This window comes from Eschscholzia californica, unplaced genomic scaffold, assembly GCF_041429995.1.
Source record: "Eschscholzia californica isolate CP2 unplaced genomic scaffold, dmEscCali1.0.p SCAF_1, whole genome shotgun sequence".
Lineage (NCBI taxonomy): Eukaryota > Viridiplantae > Streptophyta > Magnoliopsida > Ranunculales > Papaveraceae > Eschscholzia > Eschscholzia californica.
Genome location: NW_028238198.1, coordinates 27691547 through 27709854, shown reverse-complemented (window position 1 = coordinate 27709854; position 18308 = coordinate 27691547). Strand labels below are relative to the sequence as shown.

The 18308-nt window shown below is 36.6% G+C and overlaps 1 protein-coding gene, 1 long non-coding RNA gene and 2 other non-coding genes across 5 annotated transcripts; 1 reads left to right on the top strand and 3 right to left on the bottom strand.

Annotated features, from left to right (window-relative positions):
* Positions 1 to 4018: 4018 nt before the first annotated feature.
* Positions 4019 to 4135, bottom strand: LOC147565699 (U5 spliceosomal RNA). Its single transcript, XR_015231543.1, has one exon. It is a non-coding gene; the product is annotated as a U5 spliceosomal RNA (small nuclear RNA).
* Positions 4136 to 5054: 919 nt separating this feature from the next.
* LOC147565698 (U5 spliceosomal RNA) lies at positions 5055 to 5171 on the bottom strand. The gene has a single exon (XR_015231553.1). It is a non-coding gene; the product is annotated as a U5 spliceosomal RNA (small nuclear RNA).
* Positions 5172 to 8986: 3815 nt separating this feature from the next.
* LOC147565697 (uncharacterized) lies at positions 8987 to 11364 on the bottom strand. The gene is made up of 3 exons (XR_015230264.1): positions 10841 to 11364; positions 9811 to 9977; positions 8987 to 9111 (listed from the first exon to the last, which is right to left on the bottom strand). It is a non-coding gene; the product is annotated as an uncharacterized LOC147565697 (long non-coding RNA).
* A 2141-nt stretch (positions 11365 to 13505) lies between these two features.
* LOC147565696 (nudix hydrolase 9-like) lies at positions 13506 to 18105 on the top strand. 2 transcript variants are annotated; one of them, XR_015230265.1, is made up of 10 exons: positions 13506 to 13763; positions 13859 to 13933; positions 14057 to 14113; positions 14222 to 14304; positions 15553 to 15611; positions 16028 to 16176; positions 16332 to 16475; positions 16641 to 16799; positions 16996 to 17141; positions 17573 to 18105. XR_015230265.1 is itself a non-coding variant. In XM_086652210.1 (9 exons), the coding sequence occupies exons 1-9, from the start codon at positions 13686 to 13688 to the stop codon at positions 17089 to 17091; spliced, it is 900 nt and encodes a 299-aa protein (XP_086508336.1). In that variant the 5' UTR covers positions 13506 to 13685; the 3' UTR covers positions 17092 to 17366. The 2 variants fall into 2 exon arrangements, 1 of the variants encoding a protein (XP_086508336.1); XM_086652210.1 differs by lacking the exon at positions 17573 to 18105 and having other exon boundaries at positions 16996 to 17366.
* Positions 18106 to 18308: the final 203 nt, after the last annotated feature.

The window sequence follows — 18308 nt, the reverse complement described above, 5'->3', positions numbered from 1 at the left end:
TAAATTTATCTGCAAAATTTGATATGTTTGTATTAGACCCCCACATGTTTGAAACAAACCTAAAATGTATGTACACAAACTAAATGTCTAAACATAATCCTAATTTCTTTAACACAACCCAGAATTTTAAAACAAACCATTCATTTCATCAACAAAGACAAACACCCAAAAATCGAAAACAAAGTACTAAATGTCACCACGGAAACCTAACTTTCGGATTACAACCCTAAATGTTAAAACAAACCTAACCTAGAAACTTGATGAAGAACCATAAACACCCAAATTACTTTCTGTGAAGATGCATGCTTCCGAAACCACAAACAACAACCAAAATGCTTTATCACAAACTTAAGAGCAACTTAAACCCTAAAATGTTCAAACAACCCTAAAACTTTTTTGAAAAACAACCCAAAATGTTCAAACAAACTCAAGATCAAAGTACTAAACTTGAAAGAATAAACCCTAATTGTTTGAAAACACCCCAAAATGTTCAAACACCCCTAAAACTGTACCAACAAACCTAAAACTTTACCAACAACCCTAAAACTTTACCAACAACCAAAAATCTGAAAGAAGAAACCCCAAAAATGTTCAAACAATCCTAAAAATTTACCAACAACAGAGAGAGGAAGAAGATTTATAGGAAGAACATAGACGTACCTGTGTTTGATGATGCTCGAACAAGAGAGAGAAGCACCGGATTTGTTGAAAGAAAGCGAAATAGAGAGAGAAATGAGTAGATCAAGTTGCTTAAAAAGTTTTAATAGAGAGAGAGAGATTCGCCGGTAACGTTTCGATTCTCAGGGGTTAATGGCCGAAATGGTTTCGGTTGAAAAAGAGATAGAGAGAGAGATAGAGATGCACCGTTTTGAATGAAGAGAAATAGAGTTTGATCGAGATAGAGAGAGAGATAGAGAGGAAGCGTTTGAATGAAGAGAGATGGAGAGGGTTTGTGTGTCTAATCAAGCGTTTGAATGAAGAGAGAGAGAGCGCGGAGACCGAGAGAGAAAGAGAGAGGCTGGCATGTGGGTTGTGTCTAATCAAGTCAGGGAGAGTAAGAGAGAGGCTGGCTGGCATATGTTAGGGCGGGAGATGAGTGAGGGACATAAGAGGTAACTATTTCTTTTGGGGGGATAAGAAGGTAATATCACATTTTGGGTTTTTTTTAGATATAATTCCCTATTGGGTTGGATTTCCTATTTGGGCTCCTTTTTTGGGCCTTAGATTTATCCTCTCTTAATAAAAACATGTTTAACACTAGTACAAATATCAATATTAACTTCATAAAACCATAAAAAAGAAAGATGTTAGAGATTTTAGGGTGTGCCGGAAATTTGGTTTTCTTCCTCTGGTTAAATAAAGAACACCCCACGAAATGAACTTCAGATAGTGTATTTAAATAAGCATAAAAACGTTCCTAATCAGCCGATTGAAGTGGTGGAACAATTGTATTTGAAGAAATAAAAACACTCAAATCTAGGGAAAATGTTATTTTGGTTTGAATCACACCAAGCACAGATTATAAAGAGACCAAGAGAAAAAGGAAGAGGCTATCGGCTACAACTTTGGTTCATAAGATATTTAAATATACAGAGAGAGGATGAATGAGAGGGAGAGAGTTGAAGAAGTGCAGACCGTTTGAGTTAAGTCCAAATTTTTTACTTTAACGGTGACTTAACTGCGTCAACTTTGCTTTGTTTTTTTTTTTTTGGAAGACTGCGTGAACTTTGTTGTTAGGTCAAATTGTGTCTATAAAACTTCCCAAAGAATATTTCTTTCAGAACACTGAAACATGTTCCTGACCTTCTTGGTACTAGTTTCCATAATGCATGAACGAGATATTTTAATTGAAAAATTGAGCCAAAGCCTTCAAGAAAACAAGTGAATGAATGAATGAATTTGCTAACCTTCTCCTTTCTGGTTGACAGATTCTCCATTTCCTTCTTCATCCTTACGTAAAACCGGTGTAGTAATTTTGGAAACATGCGTTGCATCCAGCAAAGCTTGACCTAGAAGATAACATAGACAGGAAAAGATAACATATCCACTTTATCTTCTAGTCACCAAAAATATAGTGTCCATCTTCACTCATTGCCAATTGGTTTTGAGTTGGATAACCACAAACCTAGCAATGTGAATCAGGGAGAAAGAAAAACAAAGGAAAATACAATAGATTAATGTGAAACCTTCAATTGTTCGGGTCTTAGATTCCTGGTGGTATAAACCTTCAGCTTCTGCAACATAAACAGAAAATAATAGATAAGAAACTATAGTTGTAAGAACAACCGCGACAATATAGTCCAAGTCAGAAATTCTTTAACCTGCACTTTCTCTCCCTCCATCTTTGAGACGGATTGGTATGTGTCTCTTGGCTACATTGTCGAGAGTGTCAGCAGCACTATTAAGGATTGAGTTACGAGAATCCTTGTTTTCAGGGTTTCCTCCATTAGACAACTCCACCGGGATAGCTTCGATCTCCAATTCGTCCGCAATGACACATGGAACTTCTTTCAGAAGCCGCAACCTTTCCTCAGGTGATTGAAGCAGCTTCCGCCTCTCAAGGTATTCACAAAGCGTAAAATCGGAAAGCAAGTCAAAGGGTAACATGATGCAAATCTTGTTCTGAGTGAATTGTATGAAGTCCAAATAAACAACTACTTCATTGATCTAGCCAGAATACCCAAGAAAGAATCAAAAAAGCATAAACCAAGAAAGAAACGGGATTTCAACGCTATTAACTGACCGATAATTCAATCAAACACCACTACTAAAACCTGTTTTAGCTTTCACGAAATAACACAATAACAAACTGGATTTCAAAGGATATTCTCTTCGCCAGCCCTTCTCATTTGCTCGATCAATTTGGTTTTGCAAGTGGAGAAGCTCTCTCCCAATCCACTGTAAAGAATTTGTTTTAAAGGTAATGCAAGAATTACGACCCATAGCCGAAAACTTGTTCACATAAGAAGCATTGGTTTCAAAGTTATTCCTAAGCCAATGCTCGATCGTGAACTGATATGGGACACAATACTAGAATCTTAGTTGTGATTTTAAATATTCGGAGGTTGAGAAATCTTACATGATTCGTTATTTCCTCGTGTAGAGTTTTAGCCTTCTCTTCAAACTCCGACTGTCAAATGACATACAACAAAACAACATCACGAAGTCATTTACTTTTTGGTATATAGTTACATAAATGTTTAACTAAATAAGTATAACTACCACTTCTTAGAAACATTAAAGCTCTCAAGTTTAAGAAGCAATCAACAAGATCAACACTCATTCACTTTACTTCATATAGACAACATTCACAGTGGAATTCTAATATTTGAGTTCTAGTAGATAACTAGGATCATGATCCAAATAACACAATGGGTCCTAATTTTCTATTATTATCTTCTTCAACAGTACTATATCCAGCCAGTTAAAGGGACTGAGCTTACTACCTTTTTTAGGTCTAACAAGTATCTCTACATCTGCCAAATCTAAGTAGTGATAGTCTGACATATTTTGAATCTCGCCTTCGGTTGATTGGGAACATTTGTCTTTCCACGGGAGAGACAAACATCTACACAAATGAAGTGTAGCAAAAACTCAAGTAAACTATACAATAAAAATGGTGAGTCCACGCTCGACAAATTGCTTTCAGTCCGCCCTTCACTAACACCCCATGGTGACTGGGCCTAATCAATGTTCTTGATCAACACACACTCAGGCCAGTCCGAAGCCCAAGGGAGCGCCAAAAGAGGGGCGAGCCACGACTGGCGCCTACAGAAGCCTTCCAATAAAATATGGTAACTCTCCATGGACAATCTCTCATTTGGTCTACTCACATTAGTGTATTGCTATACCTGAATCATAACTTTGCTTGAAATGGGGACCAACCTCACTAATAACATCAAGCTGCTTCAACTAGATGATTTTCCTCGCTCATACTCAAGTACACTAATCACGTTCAGGAGAATTTGTCCACCCAAACGAAATTAACCAATAAACATTTTTATTGAAGTTTGTTAAGGGGTTTCTTATTTAGAAAACCCTCCAAAAATAAGCGTATGCCACTTATAGCAACATGCACACGGTATTCTTTAGTAAAAGGCGAAAGAATAGTTCGCTTTGTGCATATTGCATGGCTGCGTGATTTGAACTGTTCCTACTAGTATTATTATGTATACAAGCTAGAAATGTTAGCCCTTAAATAGTTCCAATGTGGGACTTTATTCATTTCTTCTATACAACCTGTACGAACCATCTCTGAGGCAATTATTTTTTGTTCTATCACTACATTAGAATGAATGATTTTAAAGCTCAAAAGTAGTTAGCGTGTACGCTAAAATGACAATTACAATATTTTCTCGTCGCGACAGATGGTATCTAAAATGCACAAAGAAGAGAAGGATGGAGGAGAGAATGGGTCCTTATTTATTAAAAGAATCCCAACAACGAAGATAGTTTGAAGTTTAATACACCCCTTAGCAACCACGTAGAAACCAAAGTAGCGATGACCCGACACACAAGTTTACACCTACAACCCATTAGCATGAAGTCCAACAAGAAGCTCCTCTAAAAAAATAAAGCCCCCTTCTTTGCATAACATACTCATTTGGTTGTGGATCTACTTTCCTTTTTGTCTACAACCGAGAGATATCAACATCTTTCTGCCTACAACATTTGGTTGTGATCCACTTTTCTTCATACTGGGTAGAGCTATCAATGTCCTTTTCCTTCTCTCCAACTTACAGCGGAAGTCGGAGACATATCAATATTCTTTCGCATGCAATATACTCCGCCCGGAGAGACGTCTTTTACCCATGGCAAAGGCCAAAGAGATATGAACATCCTTTCCCCGTACAACATTCTGTACCAGAGTTATGTCGATATAGTGACTGCTCTTTGTTTCATCCTCTTCCCCGTCCAAATCCAAAAACCACCACCATATATCTCCCTTTCTCACTTCAGTATGTATATAGAAAGAAAAGAGACCCATCTACCCAAACGCTAGAAAGGACCTTCTTGAAGCAAGCCCATGAACATTTATTTTAAAATTTGTTAAGGGGTTTCTTTGACAGAAAACCCTCCAAAAATAGGCGTATGCCGCTTGAAGCGACAAGCACACGGTATTCTTTAGTAAAAGGCGAAAGAATAGTTCGCTCTGTGCTTACCGCGCAGCTGCGTACTCATACCTGTTCATTATCAGACCTTTAGTATACATGATAGCAAAGACACTCATTGACTACTTCCCGATGTGGGACTTTCTTTTCGTTTAATATATTCAAACTCTCTCGCTCTCTAAATTAGAACATCGCTGGTTGATCACTATATATTTACACTGACAATGGGAGGAGTAACCTAAAAAGGTACCTTAGATACCCCACGAGTACATTGATTTCACACATGAATTTGTATGAAATTGTATTGCCAAAAATTTGGATTACAGCACTTACAATCGTTGGCCTTTTCAGCAATCCGTCTTTCACTCTCTGACGCAAGTCCTCGCACTCTTCCTGCCAACAAGATCACAAAGTTGAAACTTAGTAACTAATATGACGAGATTACTCATCTGGCGTTAGGAGAGCATTTATAGACACCCCTCTTTTTTACTGAGGCCAACCTTCTCTCTTCGCGCCACACGGACTAGGCAAATTCATGGGTACTCGAACTGGGCCTAATCCATGTTGGGCTTTAACAACACAAACTGAATCCAGTCCGAGTGCCCTGGGACTGCCTAGTTCATAGGCCTCGGGCAGAGTAAAAAAAAAAGGTGCCTGCATTTAGAGGCACTCCGACGTTAATACTCATGCCTTCAGAGGGGATTGTTCGACTTATTTTTACCTCAGTTATATCATCCTCTGACAACATGCGAACAGAAATACCACCATTCCTATTTGAAACTTCAAGAATAACTTCGGAAATGCTTTTAGCTGTCTCTGCTGTCTTCGCAACCCCTAAGAAGACCAAACAATACACCATTATTAGCTAAAATTAATCAAGAAGGAAAAAGAACATGGTTTAATTGGATGTGTAATAATAAATCAAGTCATAGATACTACAGATATTTGTTAAGTTTGTGGTCATCCAACTCAAAACCAAGCGCCAATGAGTGGAAAGGGCCACAAACATAACAGTATTACCTGTGACTTGCAGGAGTTGGTATGGATTTTTCTGAAAATAGTCATTTGGGTGACATTTGACTCTCACAAAGCTTCCAACTAGCTTGTCTTCAAATGAGTCTGGTTTTTTGAGTAGATCCTCAATTACACTCTTTTTCAAGTAAACTAGTTTCATGTTTTCAACAATTATAGAAGCAAAACAACTTCTTCTCTGGGTTGTCTCCTTTTCGTTGCTTCTTTTATCCGTCGTGCTTGCCGTTCTCCGCTTTTTGCAAGTATTCGGAACTCGTTCGAACTTATCGTTGAACTCATCATCGTCTTCGGACGAATCCAGGTTCTCAATGAAGTGTGGGTCCAAAAGATCATAGATTCTGTTTCGGTTAAGCGACTTCTTTCCAAAAACAGAGTGGAGTTCTTTGTCACATACAATCTTCTTTTTCTTTTCGGGGTCAGTAAGTTTGTTCTGATGGATATATGTCATGATTATTTCGTAAACTTCATACTGTGACAATGGCTTGGTTGTGTCGTTCCCAATGGAATTAAGAAATTCTATGAGAACCCTTGATCCCCACCCAATGAACTCCTTTCTCTTCTTCATTTTTCTTTTCACATTTGGTGATTCCTCCAACATAGATGATACATCTTCCATTCTATCCTCCATACTAATATCAGAAACTAAGAAACAAAATAATTATAGGTTACTACTTTTTTTAAAACAAGAATGTATATTGTTGTGAAGAAGAGAGAGAGAGAGAGAGAGAGAGAGAGAGAGAGACCAAGAGTTTGATCTCTGGGTGGGTATTGGCTCATTAGAGGTATTCAAACGCTTGGAAGTTCAATGGACATCACAGTGGTTGGTAGTTGTGAAATCGAGCAATTAATGAAGAGAATTTGGGGAATATAAAGATTCACCATGACCTAATAGTTAATAGAATTTTTTGATGAAAGGCCCAAATTTTGGGCCCAAATACAAAAAAAAACCCAACAAGGATTAATATCCCACCCAAAACCCAATAATCAACTAATAACTCATATCAAACCCAAATACACATCCCTATGCTCCATCCCTTCCCAACTTGTATCTCTAAGACCTAAAGACTTCTTCTAATCCCTCTTTTGCCCTCCCATATATATCCAACTACTCCCTCCCTTTACAAATCAAAATTTCTCTCTCCAAAATATCTCTCTTCCTCTCATAATCTGGGTTTACTTTCTCTCTCTACCTCCCAACACCAAACCCTCTTTTCTCTCTTCTCACCCGAACCTCACCGGCCATCTCTTCATTCTATTCCACCTTCATTCATCATCTTCTTCTCTGTAGACTATAGAAGCCGACATAAACTTCATCTATTCCACCTTCATTCATCATCTTCAATCTATTCCACCTTCATTCATTCATCATCTTCTTCTCTAAAAAAACCGAGACCGAGAGAGATAACCCTTTTCACGTTTTCGTGGTTCAGTCATCACCTTCATTCATCATCTTCTTTAATGGAGGTTAAAAAAACTTCAAATCTTGTTTTAGGGTGTTTTCATGGTGTTTTCATAGTTTGTAGAGAGTTAAATATATTTAGATTTGTAGATCTACTTATTTGAAGCTCCATTGGTGAGGTTGTTCTTGGTTTTAGGGTATTTTCATGGTGTTTTCATTGTTGTTCCGTACAGATTTGTTAATATTAGCAACCACTTCTCGTTTTGTAAGCAACACTTTACAGTTTGTCTAAACATTTTACGGGATGTGTTAACACTATTCCGTACAGTTATGTTAACAGTAGCAATTGGTTCTCATTTTGTTCAAAACACTTTACAATTTGTATTAACATTTTAAAGGATGTGTGAACATTTTGAAAAATGTTCACCACAATTTTGTATTAAAGATGTTCAGATCAGTCTAACGTTTTCTAAGCATTTTAAGCAGTGTCCAAACATTTGTTAAATTGCAAAGCAGAGTTCAATTTAAAATACCTACTCTTCTTCACTGATGAGAGAACTTTTGATTTTGAAACGGACATACTCCGTCGTTGTGTAACATTTCCGAATATATTCTGAAATGGATGAAGATTAGGTAACTTGCATGCTACATTATACATAATGCTCGAGGAACAATTTATGCAATTCTTAAACATTCTTGAAAATGTTCCAACATTATCGATCATGCTCCAACATTATTCGAATTGTTTGAGAAACAACTGTTGTTATTACCTTGCACCCCTAAACATTATTTACAATGCTAGAACACTGTCAATAATGCGAGATTATTTTACAAATTGTCGGGACACTACCAATAATGCGAACACATTATACTTAATGTTAGACCACAGTCAATAATGAGAGGACATTTCAAAAATCTGATGCCACTGTTTTCCCCAAATTTTATCTTTTTTCACAGAACCTTATGTCATTTCGTATGCATTCTTAAACATTATGCAAAATGTTTAGGAATGCATCTTGCCTTGGTCTGTGATTCAGTCACCTTTAATATTTTTTTGCCTTTTTTACTAGGCCCTGCAGTTGTTGTCTCTTCACTAACCCTCTTTCTAGAGCTAGCTCTTTGTACAACCTATTGTCTTGCTGCTGCTGCTTCTCTTTTTTAAATGTTTTGCACAAAATATTTCTACACAACCCAAAATATCAAAAACATATCATTTTTTACTCATTAATAACCACAAAATCCATCAACACCCCACTAAATGTTAAAACATAAACCAAATTGTCTACCACATTGACCAATAACATTACTGTAATAATCAAGTAAAACTCCCAAAAATCATAAACAAAGTACTAAATGTCTCAACATAACCCCAATTTCTCGAACACAACTCAAATTATTAAAACAACTCATTCATTTCATCAACATTCCAGAGAACAAAATTGGACTACAAATGCTTCCAAATTGTCCCTTGCTACCTTGTGAACTGCAATTTTTCTTCTTTTGCTCACTTGACTCTGTACGTTGAGCCTCCACCATCTGCTATTTCGATTTGGATGTCGCAGATCGATGCTTCAAACACAAAGTAATAGATATGTTAGATCATTCAGCAAAATGTTCCAACACGACTACAAATGCTACAACACTGTAAGCTGATGCCAATGATTTTCAGAACTTTTCACAAAACCCTAAGAATACGAGTACGAATAAGTGAAGCAACATTTTACAGAATGACAACACACACGCAGTTATGCCAAAACAGTATACGAAATGCGAGACCACAAACAATACTGAGAGGACAAACTCCAAAATGTCTCGAAATTATGTAAAATGCTTAAAAATGGTTTGAAATATTTATAAAATATTTAAAGTAGTTTTCTTCTTAAAACAAAGAAGAAATTGAAAATCAAAAATAGTTTTCTTCTTCTGCTCCCTAGCCTCTGTTGGTTGAGCCTCCACCATTGGCTCTCTCGTTTTCGATGTATACGATCGATGCTTCACACAAACAGTAACAGATATGTCAGGGCATTCACCAAATTGTCCAACACTACACTGAATGCTACATCACTATAAATAATGACAGATCATTTTGCAATGTGTCTACACAATAAGCCTAGACCAATGGTCTACACAATAATGACAGATCATTAAGTGAAGTAACATTTTACAGAATGACAACACACTAACAAATATGTCAAACCATTATATGAAATGTGAGAGCACAAACATTAATTAGAGGACATTCTCACAGATGTGTATAGACTAACAGACCTTAGCTTGTTTAGGACTCGCTACTTTCTTGCCTTTTTTGCTAGGCCCAGCGGATGATGGCTCTTCACTAGCCCTCTTTCTAGGGCTAGCCCTTACTGGAGTCTGTTGTCTGCTTGCTGGACCATCTCCTTTTTTGGTTGCAGCTTTAACCATCTTGGTAAATTTATCTGCAAAATTTGTTATGTTTGTATTAGACACCCACATGTTTGAAACAAGCCCAAAATGTATGTACACAACCAAAATGGCTAAACATAATACTAATTTCTTTTACACAACCCTGAATCTTAAAAAAAACCATTCATTTCATCAACAAAGCCAAACCCCCATAAATCCAAATCAAAGTACTAAATTTCTCCACAGACACCTAACTTTCGTATCAAACCCCTAAATGTTAAAACAAACCTAACCTAGAAACTTGATGAAGATTCATAAACACCCAAATTACCTATAGTGAAGATGCATGCTTCTGAAATCACAAACAACTATCAAAATGGCTAAACATAATCCTAAATTTCTTTAACACAACCCAGAATGTTAAAACAAATTATTCATTTCATCACCAAAGACAGACCCCCAAAAATCAAAAACAAAGTACTAAATGTCTCCACAGAAACCTAACTTTCGGATCACACCCCTAAATGTTAAAACAAACCTAACCTAGAAGCTTGATGAAGAACCATAAACACCCAAATTACCTATAGTGAAGATGCATGCTTCCGAAATAACAAAACAACAACCAAAATGTTTTATCACAAACTGGAGAGCAACTTAACCCTAAAACTTTTTTGAAAAACAACCCAAAATATTTTATCACAAACTCAAGATCAGAGTACTGAACTTGAAATAATAAACCCTAATTGTTTGAAAACACACCCAAATTTTCGAACACCCCTAAAACTGTACCAACAACCCTAAAATATTACCAACAAACAAGATCTGAAAGAAGAAACCCCAAAAATGTTCTAACAATCCAAATAATTTACCAACAACAGAGAGAGGATCAAGATTTAGAGGAAGATTAGAGGCGTACCTGTGTTTGAAAGAGAGAAATAGAGAGAGAAGCACCAGATTTGTTGAAAGAGAGCAAAATAGAGAGAGAAATAAGTAGATCAAGTTGCTTAAACTGCTTTTCACGAGAGAGAGAGAGAATCGCCGGTAACGTTTCGATTCTCAGTGGTTAATGGCTGCAATGGTTTCGGTTGAAAAAAAGATAGAGAGAGAGATAGAGAGAGATGGAGAGGAAGCGTTTGAATGAAGAGTGATAGAGAGAGATGGTTTGTGTGTAATCAAAAGAGAGGGTTTGAATGAAGAGAGAGAGCGCGGAGACCGAGAGAGAAAGAGAGAGGCTGGCATGTGAGAGGGGTTGTGTCAATCAAGTCAGGGATAGAAAGAGAGAGGCTGGTTGTTTGGGCGGGAAATGAGTGTGGGACAAGAGAGGTAACGTTTTCTTTAGGAGGGATAGGAAGGTAATCTAACATTTTGGGTTTTTTTTGGGATATAATTCCCTATTGGGTTGGATTTCCTATTTAGGCTCCTTTTTTGGGCCTTAGATTTATCCTCTCTTATAATAAGGTCCATATGTCTTACACAGTTGCACATATCACTCTGACTAGTCGCTGTCTGAGTAGGTTTCCTTAAAAAAAAAAAAAAAAAAAAAAAAAAAAAAATTATGACTACAACAGTCATTACAACACATTGCTAACATTCTGCAGAAATTATTCGAAAAATAAATCAAGATTCTTGAATTAAATAAATGTTATGATAGTCTGATTTTAAGACATCTTGAGTTTTAATAGGCCATATATCAGTCTTTAGAGGTCAACATGAAAGACTAAAAATCTATCTAATCTACCTTCACTTTGTTCATACTTAGAGCATCTCTAATGCAAGTCCACGAGTTTTAGACCCAAAATAAAATTCAAAAATGGATCAAGGTCCAATCTTCTCAGAAAATAGGATTTTAGTCATTTTTCCTTGTAGAAGAAGCCTTGTTGATACATAGCCACAAATAAAAAATGAAATAAAGTATGAAACTTTAACAATAAATAACACGTTATTTATGAAACAAAACATAAACAGAAAAATAATGTAACTTGTACATCTAGACATACTTTAACTATAATAAATGTGTTTTGCTGTAGAAATATACGTAATTGATTCTAAATAACGTGTATATTGCGAAAGAGATATTAAGTTTGAAATCAATCGAAAAAATCCGAGGAAAAAAAGAAAGAGAAGTAAATGTAGGACCTGGATTTATGCTTGGGTAGAAGAACTCAAAGTTTCTAATTTGTTTGAATTAAATATGATGAACTGTTTGGGAAACCAGAAAAATTTTGAGAATACAATATTTTAAGTAAGAAAATCCGGCCTAGGGTAGAGGAGAGAGAGAAAAAATAAGTGGTGGTTGAAGAAAAAAAATGGGAAAGAGAAGTTTTAAGGAAGAAATTTTGAGAAAACCTACCAATTTCCCTAACATATTTGACTCTCGGAAAATTTGACAAAACTCAACATTTCCCTTTAAAATTTTGTAGGCCAAAAGTATTATTGTTTTTCCAAAACACCATCCTTGAATATTTGTCCCAGTTAGATGAAGAGTCTTGAACTGTCTTTTTGACCTATTTAGAGTATCATTATCGAGAAATTCAGTACTTCGTGTTAACTCTTTAGGAATTTTCATGTCAATTCTACGATTTTAATTAAAAACTTATGCTTCGTGAATGTTGATTATTCAATATTTGAATTTAGGGTTGTTAATAAGTTTGATTATTCAATATTTGAATTTAGGGTCGTTAATAAGTTTTAATGAAGATGATTCCTTGTGGTGGATTGAGTTGTTATATGTGTGTGGATGCACATTATCTTTGTGGTAATAGCAGAGTGGAAGATAAGCTATCTTTCTCTCGCAAGCTCATACCGAGATCGTGCGATACACGACGTGTCCGGTGAAATTGGTGGGTCAGACAGGCAATGGACCAAAGACTCCGCGATTGTGACCGTCTGAATAAACTCGTAGTCACCAACCTAAGATGCCTGAGCCGACTTACCTGATGAAGTTAGAGCCAGTTACCCTCTGATCTGGGCGAGTACCACCGCTAGACGTTGGACCTACACGTAGTGCCCCTGATTATTGGCTTAAAACACCTGCCCAAAAGGTTGTTAGCACCCGAAGGAGGATATTGACTAAGGTCAATATTTTTTTACCCCAAACACCTATTAGCGCCTGGGTATAAAAGACACTGATCGACCCATCCGAAATTCGAAGCAAAGTCTCAGACTCGACCAGTCCGAGAGTGGATTGGCCCAGTTTGAACCCTTGCTTTGGGTCTCGGACTGACCAATCCGAGGGTATTTTTAATGGTGGTTTTGGATTAAGGGGTAGAAATCAAGGTTCTCTCTCTCTAACTCCTCATCATGGATGAAGGTTGGTTTGGAATCAATTTTTTTCATGATGGTTTTACTCTCTTTCGCTCTCTAAAATGATTTTTTTTTTTTCCTCTCTAACTCCTTGTTGTGATCAACGGTGATAGGTTTGGAAACAAGGTTGTTTCCATGACGACATGATAATGATACCAAGAAGGAGAAGAAAAATAGACAAATAACGAAAAAAAAAAGTAGGAGGGGTCGCTTGGTCCCTCCCCAAATAGGCACCCAGCACGAATAGCAATTCCACAAGGTACCTCTAGCTTGACCCTGCCAATAGATGAGATCTCTCAGGTATGGACTGCCAGTGGCCCCCCTTATAGTTCAACCAACAACTCTTTTGTACTTTGACAGGAGAAAACAAGTTCATGTTCTCCACGCCTCCTCTGTCTAGTTGTTGCTACCATTTTCTTGTTCTGTGATTAAGAATTAAAAAAAGAAAAAAACCAATCATGGATTCTGAGGGAATTGATCACTCTCCTCTTTACAAACTTCTGTTAGCATGCCCCTCTGGCCTTTCCCCATCTCAGGTTCGTATTCCCCCACCATCCCATTTTTCTCTATCCAGTTCTTGATTCGATTCAGTTTTGTGTTAACGATTTCTTTGTTGATGAATAATTTGAAGGTTGAAGTTGATTTTAGTCCCTCTTATGATAGAGTTCCTCATTCTGATCTTGCTTTAGAAAACTCCATCTCTCAGGTAAACCTACAAATTCCCCTTCTCTCATACTTTTCCTACCCTTTGTTGATGAATGATACTCTACCCTTTAAAGAAGATTCTTCAATTTCTAACTATGATCTTCTTCTCTTTTTCTTTCAAAAGATTTGGGATCAAAGGGTACAAGAAAATCAATCTTTGTTCAATGGCACAAAGTTTAGAGTATGTAATTAATTTCTATTTCATATTCTTATTCCTTAACTTTAGTTGCATTTGTTTTTTCATGTCCAATATTTCTGTGGGTAACTCCTTACTTTATTGATTTTACAGTATGGAGGTCATTCGCTACGACGTGAAGGTAGTGAGAACGGCGAGTCTAATGTACATTTGCACCTAGGATTGACGGATTATAGGTAACGATCTCCATTCCTTAAAATGCCAAGACAATTACTTTGTTAGCTTTGAACTGCTATATGTTATTTCAACAACTTCATTGTCGAGAAAGATCAAGTTGTAGTTGTTTTAGTTCGACGTACAAGGGAGGATGGATTAGTAGGCTATACCAGGCTGTAAATGAATGCTTATCCTTTGAGAGAAGATATTAAGGTCGATGTTTCAAGTTTCCACTAAATTAGCTTTCACTCGATCTATCAATTAGGTAACCTAGATATTAGGACGACTATAGAGTTTTCCGGCGGCTTCCATTTTGTAAATGTGGTTAAAAACATGATATTTGAGTAAGGCAAAAAAAAAAAAGTAGTTGCACATAGGTGCAACAGTATTTGTGATTTCTGTTCTAATAGTATACCAATTCTACCCAAAAGGAATATGGGACCAAAATGCAATCTTATATTGATTTGTTTTTAGGATAATCACCAAAACTCGTCATTGGGATCTTTAGCACGAGAAGTTGGCCATATTTAAACTTCAAATACTATCAAAATAAGTGTTAGGACTTAGGCGTGGGCTATGGTGAAATGGTCTTGATTTCAACATTTTGATCTGGAAAGATTGTCTACTAGAAATCTCGAACATGATTCATGTAAGAACTAGCTCTGCTTGGTCTTCTCTCTGTGGGCTTTCCAAAACTAATTTTCTATTCACCATGTGATTATAGAGGCTAATTCAGAGCCACGAAATCCTCACCTCCCCTTGCGTACCACGTATACGGTTCCTGCTACCCTTTTTGGGTAGGTTCACGATCCAATATCCAAATTTGGCGTGCCGCAGTACCAAAATCTCCAACTTTAATTACTCCGGTTTCGTTGTAAAAATCTATAAGCTAAACTTGTTGAGTTGTTAATACAAGATTTTTTCGTTAACTAGTTATTGTTTTAAGTTTAATAAGATAAAAGGGCTGAGAATAGGTGTATTTACTCTATGTGCAACATGGAATGTATTTATTGTGTCTACTTAAAATTGTCCAAAATGCACCGCAATCTAAAATAGCCTACCAAAGAGGTATACCCCTAACGTACTGCATACTAACATAGTAGCTTATTACGTACTGGAGCGATCTGCTTCGATCATTCTATTTAAAATGGGCCAATTCATTGTTGGTTGAACCCTGTTTGTCTCTTATAACTAGGATTTTCTTCCTATATCGCAACGTCACACTTTCACTTGAAATGTAATCAATTGTAAAACTATTTGCTTTTCAGAACTTTCGTCGGCACAAACTTAAGTACTCAATGGAAGAAGTTTCTTGTTCCTTCAGAAGGTAGCCTATGCAACTATACCCGGTTATGGCTTGGATGCCTTTACATTATGAGTGTATGTTGGCTGTAATTGACATAGTTTTGAAGCATTTTTTCATGTTTGAAAGTTAACTCCTTTATTTAGAACAACCCGTGTAAGAAAAGTTTCAATAAGTGGAATGCGATTATAGAAATGACTGCATTAACTGATATGTATTCGGAGTATCTGAACATGGTTTTGGTTAATCCAATTTTTAAACCGGAAAATAATTAGTATTACTTTGAAGTTTGAACAACTTAATTGCTTGCTTATAGTCGCACTGATCTAATATTCTTTTTTCTTGTTTTAATTCTTCTGTATTCTTCTTATTTTATTTGCAATGTGTGTTTTTGCTTGTATTAGTCGTTATCCTCAACTATATTTATTATCGATTTCCAGATGACTTTGTTCGGTGTCAACACACATCAAGTCCATTGGGTAATGGTGCAATTGTAGAAACCGCTGATAAAAAGATTCTTGTGTTGCAAAGAAGCAATAATGTTGGCGAGTTTCCGGGCTACTTTGTTTTCCCAGGAGGCCATCCAGAGGTATCTCGCATTTGTGAAGATTAATTGTTTGATATCGTCATTCACGTTTTACTGTTCGAAATTCATTTCGTCTCATGTTTCACAAAACTTCAAATTGTGATTCTTTTAGACTCATCTTGATGTAATAGTCGAATCTATTTTGTAATGTATCGCAGCCCATCGAACTTGGAATTTCAACACACCAATATGAGCGAAAGATCTCAGACTCCGGGGATTTAAACAGGAGGGTTTCTCAGGAAATGTTTGATAGCATTAAACGTGAAGTTGTTGAAGAAATAGGAGTACCTGCATCTTCTCTTGTTAAGTTACACGACTTTAGTAGATTTTGCTACCGAAAATGACGCAAACTTTTTTGGTTGATTATATTTGATTCATTTCCCATCCATGTGGAAAATCAGATTAAAGAGAGAAATTATTAGCTCATCTGCTTTATCTCTGACACAAATTGTTCTTATTGGTTGCAGAGTGATACTGTTTTTATTGGTATATCATGTAGAGAGTTCAATGTCAGACCGGCTGCCTTTTTCTTCATGAAATGTAGTCTAGACTCTGAGGCAATTCAACAACTATATTCCAGTGCACAAGATGGGTACGAGTCTACTCAGCTTTATACTGTTTCGCAGGTTAGTGCATATCAAAATTTTAATATTACGTCGATATATGTGTGTCTATATATATAATGCATGTACGGGAGTGCTACTGCACTTACTATGTCGATAACATAATGAAGTGGCACCCTTCTGCATCACACATTCAATATTCACTTTCCCACACCGAATCTTGGTATTTGTTATTACTAATATGGCTCTCCAATTACAGAATGAGTTGGAGAAGTTTGCTACTAAAATGCCTGGATGCCACTCGGGTGGTTTTGCTCTTTACAAGTTGATGACAAAAGCTGTTAAGAGTACATGAGACGATAAAGTAGTTTACTGCATCTTTCATGGACTTAAATGGTACAAGTGGTACGTACGTAACGGAAGTCTCTTTCGCTTTTACCCTCTTAATTTGGATGTTCTTCCGAAATCCATATAGAGATAAGATTACAAACCTAATTAAGTGTACTTCTTTCTTATATTTTTTTATTGTTCTGAGAAGTTGTGGCCGACAGTTAGCTACTCTTGTAGTCTTGTTAGATACTTAATTATCACTTTGGTTACTGTCTTGATCAACAAATAACATTTGTTTTCCGTGTTGGTTTTGGTTTTTATTTTTATTTTTTTTCTAACCAATTTATCAAAAATTAACAGCACTCTAATTCGATTGAAAAACTGATATAATAATAGCTGTCGATGTTACACAACTGTTATACCATTGTTCAAACATTTCAACTCCGACCTCCCTGAAAAGTTTGAGAGAGATATTAACTTCAATGGTCTGATGGAGACAAATGCAGATAAGCAAAGAAGGGAGGAGATTCTTGAGCTTCGTCCAACTGGGGGCTGGAACCCAACTGCAGTGGCCATGGCATGGTGCCTAGGGTTTAAGGCAGGGGGGTCTGGGTCGGGCAAGATATCTGAAAAGTTCAATAAGAACACTGGTAATCGACCCAACAGGCACTTTTTATGGACAATAAGAGGTAATCGGAGGCGATTTTGACTTGATCCAACTCAGTCAAACTCAAACAGGGTAGGCCATTCTGTTCATCTCCTCGATCACTTAAGTATAGAGCTAAGAATGTTACAAATCTGGTTCTGGATGAGTGAGATATTCAAGTTTGAAGTTTGGGTGAAACTTAGTTAAATATGACCATGTTTTGTTAAGTTACAGACTAAAAACAAAGTTAGTTTGGAGGACAAATCTGGTTCCGGAATCAGATGGCTCGCGTTCACCTTATTTTGCACTTCAAGCAACCTTATATGGTCCAAATCAACTCTAGATTTCATTCGTTTACTTAGTGCAACATTAAGATTTCTACATTCTATTGTCTAGAATATGAACTCTATGGAGAAAGTATGGAGCATTCTATTGTGTCTAGAATAAACCTCTATAAGGAACATCAGGAAGTATACTAGTCCGTCTAGAATATCAAGTCAAAGACAATTTAGGTTATCTAGAACCCAAGCCCGAAGTTAGGAATGTTTCATTGTGTCGGAAGTCGAGAGCGATCTATTTTATCTAGTGCCCACGTC